This window comes from Pseudopipra pipra, chromosome 7 (genome assembly GCF_036250125.1).
Source record: "Pseudopipra pipra isolate bDixPip1 chromosome 7, bDixPip1.hap1, whole genome shotgun sequence".
NCBI classification, from domain to species: Eukaryota; Metazoa; Chordata; class Aves; order Passeriformes; family Pipridae; genus Pseudopipra; species Pseudopipra pipra.
In genome coordinates, this window is record NC_087555.1 from 12586701 (window position 1) to 12602298 (window position 15598).

General features: G+C 39.4%; 1 protein-coding gene across 15 annotated transcripts in view; it reads left to right on the plus strand.

Moving 5' to 3' along the window:
- The window catches only part of CARF (calcium responsive transcription factor), a 34321-nt gene that overhangs the window by 4321 nt on the left and 14402 nt on the right, over window positions 1–15598 (plus strand). For 10 of the 15 annotated variants that reach the window (XR_010431874.1, XR_010431873.1, XR_010431875.1 and 7 more), the window contains 9 exons: window positions 182–403; window positions 1492–1612; window positions 3836–3965; window positions 5645–5729; window positions 9686–9875; window positions 12321–12441; window positions 13354–13497; window positions 13947–14180; window positions 14579–14741. Coding sequence is in view for 9 of the 15 variants with exons in the window: in XM_064660565.1 (XP_064516635.1) it covers window positions 182–403; window positions 1492–1612; window positions 3836–3965; window positions 5645–5729; window positions 9686–9875; window positions 12321–12441; window positions 13354–13497; window positions 13947–14180; window positions 14579–14741 (1410 nt within the window). In the remaining 6 variants the exon portion in view is untranslated. Of the gene's footprint in view, window positions 1–136; window positions 404–493; window positions 571–605; window positions 1025–1491; window positions 1613–3835; window positions 3966–5644; window positions 5730–9685; window positions 9876–12320; window positions 12442–13353; window positions 13498–13946; window positions 14181–14578; window positions 14742–15598 lie in introns of those variants that run through there. The other 5 variants (XM_064660569.1, XM_064660570.1, XM_064660571.1 and 2 more) reach the window with 4 other exon arrangements.

A 15598-nucleotide genomic window follows, 5' to 3' on the forward strand; every position in this document is an offset into this window, starting at 1 on the left:
AATGGAAATCAGAAGTAGAACTGCTAGTATTAGCCTCTTGATCAGAAGGACAAAAGCTCCCTCCAAGTATACAACACAGCACACTGGTTTTAAATGTTCTTTTCCCTTTCTTTTTTTTTTTTTTGTTTCCTAATAGAAGTTGCTACTCAAAGTACATTTTACTGTTTTTCCTCTGTGAAAGCATCTGACGTGCATGGATTCCAGGGATCCACTGTTTGGCCAGAGTGACTCTCCTGCTGCCTTGCCCATCACAGTCCACCTCTTAGGCAGTTCTGCCTCCTCGGCTGTGCCGGCACGGCTGCCCCAGCCACGGGCTCCCTCTGCAGAGGAGTTCCAGCTGGCAGACCAAACCAGGCAGCCTCTCTGTGAGCTGCAGCCCCCAGGAGGGCCCAGTGCACCCATGGTGAGTGTGTCTGAAAACGGGGCTGGTGGTGTGTTCACAGACGAGGGAGCCCTTTGAAGAACTCTCTTACATGCTGCTTGTTTGTTGTAGCAACAGCTGATTCAGACTTTAGCAACAAGGTGAAACTTTTCAGTGGTTCAGTTCATGCTTCAGTTTCCCCCCCTCAGGTAGGCAAATCCTTCATGGTCTTCAGCCATTACTAATAATAAACAACAACTTGTCTTTTGCCATTATCAAGCCTGGATGCTGTTGTGTATGAGATCTCATACTTCTACTGCTGCTGCATTCTCTATATTCCCTGGATAAGTCTCTGTTTTTTCTTGAGGGATTGGAACATTAGCAATAAGCTAACCCATTATATTTCACATTCACCCTCACCCCGCAATTAATTTGCTTAAAACATTGCTTTGTAATTTTAACAGCTGTTTTGTAAAAAGGTAACTCTTATCTAGAGGCCTTGGTTGGCATGTATTGTGCTGTCACTAAAGACACTTCACCCATTTAAAGTGTAATTAATCAGAAACAAGATGATCTTTTATGTTACTCTAGCTTTTGTAACATTGTTGGGAATAAGTCCTTTATAATTAACATCATAAGGAGTTACGTTTTTCAAAATTCTAGGTAATTTAATTTGTATTTTTGCAAGTCCTGGAACTTTTCTTCTATCTGCTTTTGCATGAAATACTGCCCAGAGAGGTCAGTTTCTCAGAAGTAAAGGTCAAAATTTTTACATATTATGATTAATTTTGCTAATCTGTGAAAGGGCTTACAGTGAATCCAACTATGAATGGCTTTCAGGTTTTTCATAGTATTGTGAATTTCAAATAAATGTGCAATTCATTGTAGAATCATGTAAGGTGGTGGGTTTTTTCCTTTCCTTAATTCAGTTAAAGGGTTATTTTAAAAAGGGGAAAGTAATTTTAAGAAATTGACACTAAATAGGCAGTTTTCTTATCATGTGAAACGAAGTTAATTTATAGACCCTAATTCCAAAATGTTTCCTGTACTGGTGATAATCAAAGCCAGTCATGCTGCATGATCTCCATACAAACAAGTGCCATTCCTGCTTTTGTGTGATTGCCTTACAGATGATTGTTGCCAGCCAGTCAGATGATGGACAGGTGCTGCATGTCATTCCTTCTGCTCAGCCAGGAGTGACCCAAGTGATTATTCCTCAGGGTCGGCTTCTGGATGTGACCAGCACACAGGGTGAGTGTAACCTGTGGGACTTGAGGGTGTGAATTCCTGAGTGCATCCTGCATGATCTCTTTTTGAGCACCTTCTTTGTGTGTGTTTCCTTTCCTTAGTCAGCTGTGAGACAAAATACATCCTGACTCTGCTTTCTGATTATGAATCTGGCACGCCACACACCACATTTTCTATTGGGCAAAAGCCTTACGAAAGAAGAGCTATTATGTCCCCTTTCCGAAGGATATGTGATGGGTAGATTGAGATATCAAGCAGAGTTGTTTCTTGCCTTATTTAGCATTGATAAGGATGTTTATGCTGTCAGACAGCTGTACTATCAGCTTCAAATTTTCACTGTCCGTTTACTTCATTTTGAGTGAAGTAGTTAATTTGTGTAGTGCAGAAAGACCAGGATGACATTAATTCTTCTGTTCCAGAAATCACTGGTGATGATGCATCTTTTGGGAAGCCAGGAGTGAATTGCCCGGTAGAAATTCAGTTCCCAGTGAAGGAAAATGAGATATAACTTTCACTTTGTTGCAATATGATAATTGTCACATTTTAAGTATGAGGGGAGATGTACAACTAGAAGTGCAAATTTTAAGGTTTTCTCTAGAAAATGGACGTACTAAGATCTGAAAGTATTGATTATCTGCAAGCCTTGCTGGATGGCAAAATGCTATGTACTAGTTTGCATTCACAGAGATGAGAATGCAAAGACAGAACTAGGTGGTCACATTTTGTTAAACTCTCAAAGGTTTTTTAAACTTTTTTCATTCTCTCTATGGAATTCTCAAAATCCGAGCAGTAGTTAAGTGCTCCTGTGGAATGATAGCTCAAAGGTAGGACTAGATCCTGATGCTGGGTGGATAGAAGATTTGGGATTCAAGTCATGATCCAGCCCTTTTCACTTACAGTTGGAGTGTAGTTCCATGACCTTGCATTGAAAGGCTTGTTCCTGCCCTAATGCTCAACCTTCCCTCCCTTTCCTGCTCCTGCAGGGATAAGACCATTGTTTGGTTACAGCACAGTCTTATATTACTTATAAAGCTGACTGTGAGCCTTTAGTGCTGAAACAATTGTTGCTACTGTTTGTAAGCACTATGTTGCAATGCTGAATAGTATCTTTGTGTTGCCATTGTTCATCCTACATGGGACTCTGTGTCATAGTGTGTGAATACGTGTTCTACAATAGTGGTAGAGGGGTTTTTGGTGGGATTTTTTTGTTTTGTTTCGTTTTTCCTAGAGACTTACTGTATAAAAGACTTTGTAGTTATTTGATCTTTAGCAGACAGTTAGGAAGACTTGTCAGTGGTTTACTATGAAGATTAAAGGGCAAGGAGAATGGCCTGTCAGCCCTTGAGTTTCTCTTGTCTGCACATGGTGGTAATGCGGGAAATGGCACAGGCTTCAGTGTAGCTGTAGTGTCTTAAGGGGATGTCTGTGGAGGAGGAACCAGTGCTTTGAACCAGAGTGGTGGTAATCTGAGTGCACACGTACAAATCTTCTCACAGAGCTTTCTAGTGGAGTGATTTCTGTACTCTGTCAATAGCTTATCACTGTCTCTCAGGATGGGGGAAAGAGGCTTTCATAACTGAAGGGCAAAAATCCTTCATCTAAAGAGACTTTGTGGTTTTTTGTTGAGACCAAAATATCGACTGTCTACTTTCGCAGTTTTCCATTATGTTTTTGTTTAACTGTACACACAGGCTTCAGTCTAACAGTAATTTTTGGCTTATGGATTCCTCCTTATTACCAAGAAAGGCTAAAACATTTGCTCTAACAGCATGTCAGATTCAATTATAAGAGGCCTGTTTTTCTTGTTTAAGTGTTCTTTACTAAGTACAAAGCAGTATCATTGCCTCATTTTTTCTTATTTTAAAAGCAGCCAGTGTGTGATTTGCAGCTGAGCAAAATAGTTGTGCAATCCTGTATGGATTCGTGGAAATGTAAAGCAGAGTAATTTACAAGTTGTTCTGATTATTTGCTTTGCTGTGGAAGGATTAATTAGCAGTAGTGTGATTACCAAAGTCCTTGAATAGAAGCAACCTTATCAAGTGTATCTGCATATGTGTGCCTGGAGTTAGAGTACTGATTCACAACTATTCAACTACTTTATCATCTATAAAACTTCTTCCATATGTCAAAAGGCTTAGTTTTCCAAAGATGAGGTTTAGTGGTAGCTGCTTGTTTCCCCATTCTTTGTTCAGTTATTAACCAGAAGACTGTTTTATTTTTGTAAAGATGCTTCGGAAGAGAACTGTGGTGATGGGAACCTGCAGACTGTGGTGGTGGCTGCTATAGCAGACAGTGCAAGCAGTTACATTCTGCACCCACAGGCATCTCTCACTGTATCGAAAAAAACAACCACCAGGTAGGTTGGGAGTTAAAAGGATGAACAGTCACTTCGATTCACTGTTAGCACTGTCTTTTTTTTCTTGCAGTTTTGATTTTGCAATGGTTATCACAAAATTACCATGGAGTGGAGGTTATGAACCCTTAGTGTTAGTGAATGATGTATAGCTAACTGGGTTTTCAGGCAGCTTTTGTATGTGCCAGAGCAGTGGAAAAAGCAATTAAAGTACCTGTATTCTATTCCCTGTATTCCAGACATAATTGGATATATTCTGACTGGAGTGCTGGTGGGCATTTAAAGTAACACAGTGCAAATTACTGAAATTACTTTCAATAAACACTGTTACTGCCAACCAAGAGTTGAATGTGATCCAGTGAGGGAACTGCAGGGAAAGTTGATGTTTGAGGGAGCAAAGTTTCTTGTAGGAGTGTACTAAAACCTATATAAACCATCCTCCCTCAAGAACAGTTGATTGTAGAGATTAATTTTTTAGATAGAGGTTTCAGTAGTTGGCATTAACTGTTGAGAGCCTGGTCTTTGTTCTCTGGATAACTTCTTTGGTTTCCTTTGGTAAAATATGAGAAAGTAGCTGGTAACAGTGTATTTTGGTGAAACACTTAGACAGGCACATTGATTAACAAAGCTTCTGAAGTTAATTAGTTGTTAGGTTTTTTTAACTTGATATCCACCTGATTCTCTCCCCATGCTAAATGTTGCCTACTGTTTTAATTCCTGAATACTCTGGAATTCTTTTTTGCTTTAAAAAACCCTCAAAACCTCAGACCAACCAAATAGAGCAACAGCAGAAAACAAAACAAAACAAAAACAAACAAACAAAAACAAGGAAAAAAAAAAAAAAGGCAAAAAAAACCCAAAAAACCCACAAACAAATAAACAAAACAAACAAACAAAAAAACTATGACCACAGAAAAACTCCCAAAGAAGGTGTTTGCTCTGTGGACTGTAGGCTGGCTTTGCACTGGTTTATGCTCTTCAGAAATTGAGATGTGGAAAAGATCAGAGTCATCTCACTCCAACACAGATTATATGTGTTCAAGAAACATGTAAAATGAAGAGAAACAGTTTGTGAATGGATGTTGAGAACACAGTCTGTACATGCCAGAAAAATAATCCTGGAAAGGAGGCATATTTTTATAGACAGGAGGTCATGCACCTGTTTTGGAATAATTAACATTGAGTAGGCATTGTTTCTGGCCCAGGATTTAAGGAATGGAGAAACTAGGTATGTACTTAAAATAGTTTTTGGAGTTGTTTTTCAGTAATTTAAAATATATTAAAATGTGCAGTGTTTGATATTGGTTTTAGTCTTTAGCATTTTACCATCAGTCTGCATAAGAAAATTATCCAGACAATCAGCTGGTCTAGTTCACCGGGTTTTGTCTATTGTTGTCAAGCAACAACACTAAGAATACTGAATGTTTGGAGGTCTTGAATGTAGAAAACAGTGGGGTTTTTTAAATACTTACATTTATTGTAAATTATTATAACAATGAAATAGAATATGAAGAAAAGGAAGCCCAGGTTTTTAAGGCATGTTGATACAATATCCATGGTTGGATCATATGCTCCAGGGTTATACCTAATGCACTGATTTGATGTTACCTGTAGTTCAGACTAAATTGTTGCTTTCCTGAATGTCTGTAAAGACTTCTATTATATTTTTTTTGCTTTTTCAGGGTAATGGAAGATCCTTTTCACATCCCTCACCAGCCTTTGCCACTAAATACCCCTGCATGGGCACGCTGTCTCAGGAACTGTGAGGTGGGCCACAAAGAATTCTGACTTGGTGTCTGATCTTGATCTAAGATAGTGATCCTATTCCACGAAAGGAATAATTCATAGTTGTAGAAGTTGTGTTCAAGCTTCCTGGTATATAGTAGTGGTACTGCTAACACAGTTAAACACATAAAATGCTGTGGAATCCTTTTCTATTTTGAGAATGTTAGAATAACTGACCAGCAACAGCTTCTGAAGCAAAAAATGTGCTGCTGAAAACCTGATGCCTTACAGTGCTGGGAAGAATCATTGTGCACCATGTAAGGACTTGCTTTTGAACTACAGGGCAAACTTTGCTGACCTCTGCAATTATTCATGCTAGTTTATGTTACCACACAGAAATGAAAATCCATGTGACTGGCCAGTGTCAAGTCTGAGACTTAAAGCACCTTAATGTCAATATTTTATTAAGGATTTCTGTTTTATATATTCTGTGGGGTTTTTTTTCTTTTTTGTCCCAGCAGGTTAGGTTACCTGTACTTGTTTTCTCTTTTGTTAAAAAGTTATTCCCCATGATGGCTTTTGACCTAAACAGAACTTTTCCTTTATTTGCATATTGTTAGGTGTCTGCAGAACTGTCCTGATGACTGGATCCTATCAACAGCTAGAATGTATCCTAAGTCACTTAAAAGGAAGGGAGGGGAGAAGGGAAGACTCTGGAGAGTTCAACTACCCCTTCCTCCTGCTACCAGACTCTTCCTGATAGATGTTTGTTTCACTTTCTCTTAATACTTTTTAAAAGGAAATCTTATACTCTCTAGCTGCTTCATCTCTTTAGATATCTCTACCACTTGAGTTTTTTCCTATCGACTTGGCCACTGATAACTGGAAATTACCATTGCAGGGACTTAGAAGTTGAATTTCTTTCTAAGTATCCACTTATAAATAATTTTTAAATATATTAATCTCTTCCTCTCTTTATATGCCATGTATTTCATACCAGTGGTACTGTCCATTCTTATATCCACTTAGATGTTAAGAGGTCAGAAACTTATTAGCAGGAATTCTTCCATGGTGGAGACACTATTTTCATAGAATCAATCTCTTAATTCAGTTGGCCAGTTAGTTGGTAAAGTTCACTAAACTGTTTTTAGCACTATGTGGCACATACTTTCTTATCTTAACATCCATATGGCTTATCTGAATCATTTATTATTGTTTTCATTTTATAGGAGGACTTGTATTATGATCTACTTTGTCTATCTATTACAAGAAATTTCACCTGCTCTATTTAAAATTCACAGCAGCATTTATAGGAGAGTTCTTATTTTTATAGAACAGGAAATAGAAATATTATCTGTTTGAAGTGTTCTGAGGACATAAACATCTGCTTCTGCTGTTCAGCAGAACTGTTGCCTGTATGCACTAATCTTCCCTGATCCACTGGAGACTGCTAGGATGTGTGTACCTTTTTATGGGCACAGACTAGAGACAATGGGATTTTGGGGTGTCATTTATCTTTCAGGTGTGACCGTCTTACATATTATTCTGTTACTAGTGACAGAATTGCAGGGTCCTACTGGAACTTGGAGGGGTGCTGGTAAATCTGTCAACTCACAGTTCCACTCTTGCAGTTACTTACCAGAATAGAGACAAACAGTGCTGAGGTCTGTGTGACTTTCACAGAAGATGGCAGCAGGTGAAGCCACTGCACCCTAAAGGGCAGTGACTCCTTTGGTAGTTAGTACTGCAGGTAAACACAGAGAGTAAAAGCTACAGTTATCCAAATTAACACTAAGCTTTGTGTTTGATGTTGATTCCCTGACTGCCTTGAAATGTTCAGCTGTGTCTAGACAGCATAATGCCTCTGGTACCCTGCTGCTGTTAGTTCACCCAAGGAAACTGCAGTTTTGGTCTATGTACTTCAGTGTAAGCTTTTATGTACCTTTGCTGAGATGAGGCCAGAGGAGAGAAAAGGAATTGCTCCTTTTTTTGGCTTGAACCTTGGAGTGAAAGGGTTGGAGAGTATCTTATTACTTCAAGGTAATTACTTTGTTAATAAAAAGTGAATTTAAAACCAGCTATTTTCAATAACCTACTTAGTTTTCAATGGTGTGATCAGAAGGCATTTCCAGCATGTATCAGCATACTGAAATAAAGTATAATTATAAACTGCATTAATTAACTCTACAAAGCTTAGTAAATTTATTTTTCTGAAGCAAATGGTCTCATTTGTTGATTTTTTTTTTTCCCTACTTGCAAAGCTCGTAGAGAGCAGGGATTTTATGTGCTTTTGATTTTCTTCTTGTCCTCCTCCTCCCCGCCAACAATTTAGGAAAAATGATCTAACTTGTGCAAAAGTAAAGCCAGAACAGGAGACAGTACCTTAACTGTTATTGCTACTTTTCTGGCACAACAGTTTTATCAGTCTTCTCATCTCCTTAGAATAAGGTCAATGTCCTATTTATAGTGACAAGTGTAAGATAACATTTAAAAAAACCTTGTTGTGCAGTATTTATTGTGTGGAGTGGTGCTGTAATCCCTACTGTGAAAGGCAGCATCCCAGGTTTCTGTAAGGAAGGTAGTTCTGGTACTTCTCAGACTGCTTTGCTTCTCCTGGATTTTTCAGACCAAGTTTTGGACAGAAATGTTATTTATAACTTCTAAGTAAATGATTGCCAGCCTCTCTAGCTCTGCACAGCTGTGTGGGTGCAGCCTGTGCAGACTTTAACTGCTGGAGCAGTGTGCTGGCAGAGCAGGGGGTGCTGAAGTGTCAGCACCTCGTGGCTCAGAGTGACTCCCATGCAGTGGACACACAGCCCTCAGTGTCTGGCCTTGTGCTCACAGCAACACCGTGCTGGCCCAGTTCATTCACAAGATCTTTGTTGGTTCTTGGTTGATTTAGGTTTTGCACAGACATTTTGGTTTTCTTAGATGACTATGAGGCAGATTTTAGGCAGGTGTCACTGAAGTATCTGTGCCATAACAATTTTGAAGAGACACCATTGCTGCTTTTTTTGTCAGTATTACTTAAACATCTGTCTGCTCTGTCACTGAAGGTGGCAAAAGAGTTCCATCAGACTTTGCTACTCATTCGGAGTGTGTTTGTCCCACAGACTGAGCTGGCAAACTACTCTGGGTGTTAGTTACAGCCAGTTGCCCAACCTGTCCCTGAGCTGCATATGAACAGAAGGAAGCATGGCATTCTGAATTTGGGTGGAAAGTTCTCTGTCCCAGTAGTTTTGCTGATGGCTGGCTGGCCCTGGTAGACCAGCACTGAACCAGCTGTGATGGCACTGAGTACCTGGATAACTACTTGGAGTCTAGTTAGATGCAGTTTTTGTGGAGTTGCCAAGATTGTAGCAGAGTTCATTGCAACCATCATCAGTTTGCACATGGCAGATCTGGTATAGTATGTTTCTGTGTAATGTTGAGAATCAAGAGTGCACTGAAGGCTGGGGGAGATATTATGTGGGACATTCCATTCAAAGTTAGTGCACTAAGTGGGTGAGACAGTTACTGGTGGTATAAGTGGGTGTATTCTGCTCCAGTGCAGTGGAGCATGTTTGTGTTGCAGTACATGCATAGGCAATTATTAGTGGTTCAGAGATTCTCTGTGGCAGTCAAGTGAAAAACTTCATCTAAGGCAAATTTGTGTAGGTGGTGACTGTACCCAAAGTGTGTACTGGGGGGAAACCACAGGAGTGAAGTTGTCCTATGGAAATCAGAGTTGGCAGTAACTGTAACTCTGTCAGGGGTTCTCGGTGTTCTTAGGGTCTTGAGTGGCTGACAAACTCCTGACCTCAGTGGAGACCGCTCTGGCGTTAGATCCTACGTTAAATCTCTGTGAGGTACTAATGTGGGGGCAAAAAACGTGAAACACCAAAAATCTGGGCCTATGTTCTCACCTGCCAGAGTCCCTGACTGCTTTTGTTTTCTTGTGTAATGTTCAGCAGTCAGCTGGGTGAATAATCCTATTATTTCACCTCCTTTCCATGCAGAAAATTGGGGACTCGTACCGCGGCTATTGTGTGAGTGAGACAGAATTAGAGAGTGTTCTAACGCTACACAAGCAGCAAACACAAAGTGTGTGGGGGACACGCCAGTCTCCAAGCCCAGCCAAACCCGCCACACGGTTGATGTGGAAATCTCAGTATGTCCCATATGATGGGATCCCCTTTGTCAATGCAGGTAACTAACTTTTATTTTAATAACTACTTTCAAAATTTCAACATTAGCTTCCAACTGGCCATAAAGAGGAGTCTTTATGTTGTTCCTTAGTGTTGGTAAAGTCAAGGCATAAACATAAAAAAGGAGCAGCTTGGGCATTTCTGTGACACAGTCTGAAGGAGCTTGTTTTCTGAAACAAGAGGAAACATGTTTTTTGGGTTTTTTTATGTTTTGTTGTGATTATTTCCTTTTGTCCTTTAGGAATTAGTTAAGTACTGTTTGATGGGGGTTCATGTGCTGAAATCTTTAAGGGGGAGGTCCCATCTGCTCTATTAGGACATGAAAGTGCTCATAAGAGTAAGAGCTTGTTCGCTTATTCTTGCCTAACTTGAAGATCTTTTGAAGAGTTTGTTCCTCAGGAGTCAAGAAACTATTTAAGTTGCAACCTTTAAAAAAAAATAAATAAATTTTAAAAAGCAACCAAACAAGATAAACATCAACATACCTCAGCAGACAGATTTTTGTTGTTTTTTTTTTTAAATGAACATGAATACTTCATAGGTTGGTAATTACATATTTAGCTCATGAATGTTATGTGTTACTAAGAGTTAATTTGGATATTAAATGAATGGGGTTTAATTGTTACATAGAGAAAATGATTGGCAGGAATGTAGGTTATGTGCTTGGGTTTTTTCTTTTCTTTTTCTTTTTTTTCCCCTGGAAGTTACTGAAAAAGTGAAGTATTAGCACCAGTTTTAAAGCTTCAACCATAAACTGTGAGGTAAAAGAAAACAAAGTCATCAAAATCTTGATTGTTATTTTTAGTGAGAATTTTGGATAGTTGAAGCTTTTGTTAAACAAGGTCCTTATCAAACTGGTTTTGAGATTCAGTTTAGCAAAGACTAGTTTAAAGCTGTTGCAGTCTTTTCAATCCTGAAATTTACATTTTAAGTTTGTATGTTAAAATGTTTGTTAATGTTTGTTTGTTAAAAACGAGACAAGGTATATTTGTTATACATAATTAAATTTTTTTCATTATTTTTTCAATGTCATTTATTGCCCTGAAGCAATAAATCATTTGATATCTTACAGACGCAGATTATGTTCCTGTTGTAATACTTAAAAAGGTTTTGGTTATGTCACTTTTGGTATAGGCAGCTGCTTGCCTGACAAATAAAAGATAACTAAACATGACGTGGAAGAAATTTGGAAAACGTTCCCTTCTTGACCATGTTAATGCTTTACTTGTTACCTCTTTTTTTAGAGGTCTGATTGGAAGTCACTTCAAGTTTAGAGCAAAGCAGCGTTTGTTTAGGCCTGTCTGGTTTTGTGTGGGTATGCTGCTCTGAAACTCTGTTATTTGGCAGTTAAGATAGCTCTGACTTGCAGTTGAGAATTTATGGGACAGACTGGTCTGAAGTGTTGATTTAAGCCGGGGGCTGGAAATGGCTGCTGACCTACTGTCGTGGTTTAACCCCAGCTGGAAACAACCACAGAGCCACTTGTTCTTTCCTCCTGGTGGGATGGAGGAGAGGATCGAAAGGGTAGAAGTGAGAAAACTCGTGGGTTGAGATAAAGGCAGTTTAGAAGGTTAAGGAAAAGCTGGGCACACAAGCAAAGCAAAGTAAAGAATTCACTCACAACTTCCCGTCATCAGGCGTGTGTTCAGCCATCCCTAGGAAAGCGGGGCTCTGTCACCTCTAATGCTGACTTGGAAAGACAGATACTATACCTTTGAGTGCCCGCCTCTTCCTCCTTCTTCCCCCAGCTCTGTACGCTGAACATGAGGCCATATGGTATATTCCATACCATATTCCATGACTTTGGTCAGTTTGAGACAGCTGTCCTGGCTGTGTCCCCTCCCAGTTTCTTGTGCCCCTCAGCTTCCTTGCCTGTGGGGTGCAATGAGAGGCAGCAAAGACCTTGACTCAGTGTAAGCCCTGCTCAGCAGTAACTAAACATCCCCGTGTTATCAGCACTGTTTTCAGCACAAATACAAAACACAGCCTCATACTGGCTACTGTGAAGAAAATTAAAACTCAGTCCCAGCCAAAACCAGCACGTGTTTGATTTCAGCTGTGGATTTTCTCTGTTATTTTGGGGATTCTGCTTCTTTTATGTTTATTACCAGCATTGTACTCCTTTGGTAATTTTCTCATCTTATAAAGTACTGGTGTTCACCAGAGCAGAATCTCATATTTTGCCTTCACATATGTTGCAGGAGTGTTATGAGGTGTAACAGGTTTGAGAAATGCCTAGTAAATGTTCTGTGTTCTTGCATGCTGTGAGAGAAGCATTTGCACTGTATGTGCTTGCTACACCTAAGCGTTCTGTCTTCTGAACAGTCCGATGGCAAACAGAAACGTTCTGTTTCAGAACTCTCATCTCTTCTGTAGTTACTATTTTACTGTAAAAAATTCAGTTATTGCTTGAATAAATATAGAGTGAATTGCTTTCTGTTTCCAGGAAGCAGAGCCATTGTAATGGAGTGTCAATATGGGCCAAGGAGGAAAGGTTTCCAGCCCAAAAAAGCTGGTGAGCAGGAAAGCACCTCTGGCCATCTGTACAAAGCCACTTGTCCAGCAAGGTATGAATTATCTATAAAGCTGTAAGAGTGACTCAGCAACCTAAGAAAGTGTTCTTTCTGTGAGTTGGGACAGAGCACTCTTTTGGGGTGGTAGCTGATACTCTCTGCTGTAGCTCTTGTTTCATCTCCTTGGGAACTTGAGGTTGATACTCATTTAGAGGTAAGGAGGACATGCTGTCCTGTTTGACTCAATAAGGCTGAGATCTGACAGATTGCCTGGATGCAAAGTAGCAGCACATCACTATATGAAATAGAAGTAAGAATCATTATCTACCTGAGCATTAGTGAGTTATTGTGATGTTCTTTAGCGACCATTTTGGGTCATAAAACTTTGTCATATTATTTATTGTTTTTTCTTCAGGCTTTTAATTGCATTGATATCAGTCAATCAGCCTAGTTTAGCACAAGTCCTGTGTGCTGAAGATGTTACAGTTCTTCCTGTTCACTGAGGAGTTTCTCCTTATCCAGCACTAATGGGTTTTTTCCTCATCCTTGAGCACCCTCCTGGATGCTCGTTCAGTTTTTACTGATTTAAGAGTGTGTTTACTTCAACAGTTGTAGCTAAGTACGTATGTGCTCAATTTTGCACAGCTGGGTGAACTGCAGTCTGTTCACAAATGGTGTGTGCTTTTGCTATGCTGAGGGACAGAGGGTTTTTTCTGAGGAGCAAAATCACTCTGACTGAGCAGCTGCCAGACCAGAACAGAAGTGTGTCTGTATGCATCCATCTCTATTGAAGTGTCTTTAAGAATTCTACAGTTATTTTAGAGGCTCCTTCCTCCCTGCATCACTCTGCTCAAACTTCTATTCTAGTGTCTGATATGAAGATGGGGATTTTGCCTTTCCCCTCCCAAGGACAAAGTATACTGATGGAGAATTTTTTTTTATTCCCCCTGCCTTCCCCCTTGGCAGAATCTATATTAAAAAGGTGCAGAAGTTTCCAGAATACAGGGTTCCTACCGATCCTAAAATTGACAAGAAAATCATAAGAATGGAGCAGGAGAAAGCATTCAACATTCTGAAGAAGAACTTGATAGATGCTGGCGGTATCCTCAGGTGAAACTTCCACTTCTTTCTTTATTTTCACAAATGAAGCAAAAAAGAGCAATGTTTTGCTAGGTTTGCTTTATTTTTTACTGAGTCACTTATTAAGGCTTTTGATTAATATCAACAGTAAAAAAATCCCACAATGTCAGTAAGACTCCTGTGGCTCTGAAGTATTCATTTGGTAAATGCATTAAGCACCAAGTGGTGGAACTTCAGCAGGTGTTTTCATGCAGATAGAAATAGTTGTATTATTGGAGGGTTTGAGCTAGTTTATTTTGCATTGAAAGGTGTGAGGGGGCCCTGAGTTGTGAAAGACATTAGGGCCCTGAGTTCTGAAAGCGTCAAAACTTACATCACTCTAACTGGGTTGTTTGTGGTTGTCAGACTGTTCCCCTAAGACACCAAATTTTTTGCCTTTGCTTGAGAATTGTGTGTTTAAAATCTTTCCTTCTTACTAGGTGGTATGTACAGTTACCCACTCAGCAAGCCCACCAATACCATGAAATGGAAACGTCCTGCCTCCCTCCTTCACCCTCCCATTTTCCTGTGTCTTCTCCTGAGGAGGAGGAGGAAGTTGTTAGAGATGAGAACTGTGCTCTGCCTTCTCGACTTCATCCTCAAGTGGCAGACAAGATCCGAGAACTGGTGTCTCAGGGAATAGAGCAGGTCTATGCAGTGAGGAAGCAACTAAGGTACAGAACTGTCTGGAATGCTCTCAGTCTGTAGTGCTGTATCTACTCTTGCATCTGATTAATTTGGTTTGCAACTAAATGGTTGCAAATGCTGATGCACCACTGGGTGTATTTCCCAGATGTCATGAGACTGTTTTTCCCAGCTTTTATCTTCTCTTTCTGTATTGTTTTTGGTAGCCACCAAAAGCTGCTGTACTCTTTAAATATACTTAAATAAATGGAGATTTTAAATTCCAAACTCTGTAGCAGATGCACAAGGAACTGGCAGAAGATCATCTAGCTTGCTTTTGCCTTGTCATTGCAACAAGGGGAGGGAGAAGGTAGTGGTGTCTCTAACAGAGGGAAATAGCACAATGTATTTAAATGTGCATATTTGAATGTCCTTTAACATGTGACAGAAAGTATGTGGAAAGAGAGTTATTCACGCCTGATGAAGTGCCAGAAAGACATAATCTGTCCTTCTTCCCCACTGTGAATGACATCAAGAACCACATTCATGAAGTACAGAAGTCCCTAAGGAATGGAGAGATGGTGTATAATTCAGAAAGTATCCCAGCAATGGTATGTTAGCCTTTGTGTATCTTTTTGATTTTTGGAGTTGTACTAGAAGTGTTGTTTTTAATTTGTACCATTTTGCTGTATTTCTTTAAAAATTCTCTATGACTTCATATTTCCAGCAGCAATATTTTCACTGGAATCTCTGGCTGAGCACGGTTGGATTAAATGTGAATAAAACCTTCTGACCTTCCTCAGTATTTATCTCATCAGCATTAGATTGCTGTTATTTGATTGACAAATTATACAATACTAGCACTTCTTAATGCCCATGAACTGGAAGCCATGTGGTGTAGAAAAATTGGCACGTGGCAGAAAATTTTATTCAATTTTGTCATCATGTGTTTTGAAGAAGTTACTACTACTTTTCTGTATCTGAAAAAACAGAGGTGAGGTGTGTCTGAGGTCCAGTCGAAATTAGGGCTTACATGACATTTTGAATGTGTAAACATTAGTAAATGCACTCTATAGCAAGTGAAGTAAGCTTGAAGTCAATACTTCTGAATGCTCAGTAACTCTCAGATATTTCTTAATTTTCTTTCACTTATTGACTCATAAAGGATACACAGTGATCCTAGTTTTCCCAGTTATGAGAGTGACTACTAAGAAACTGCTGATTTAAAATCAGCTTTGACAAACCCTTCTGTTAAATCATGCTGTGTCATCAGTCTTTACCTTCTCCCTGTACTGTTATGGCCCAGGTGAGTGAGTGTTCTTTTTAGTTAGCCAAATGGTTTGACTGTTTTCTATTTTAAAGTCTTTAAACTCTCATGAGCAGACTTCAGCCTTCCTGATATAGTGTAATGTTCACAATATTTTTTTTTTTTGGTAAATCAAGAGCTCCCAAAATGCATAGTTATAAG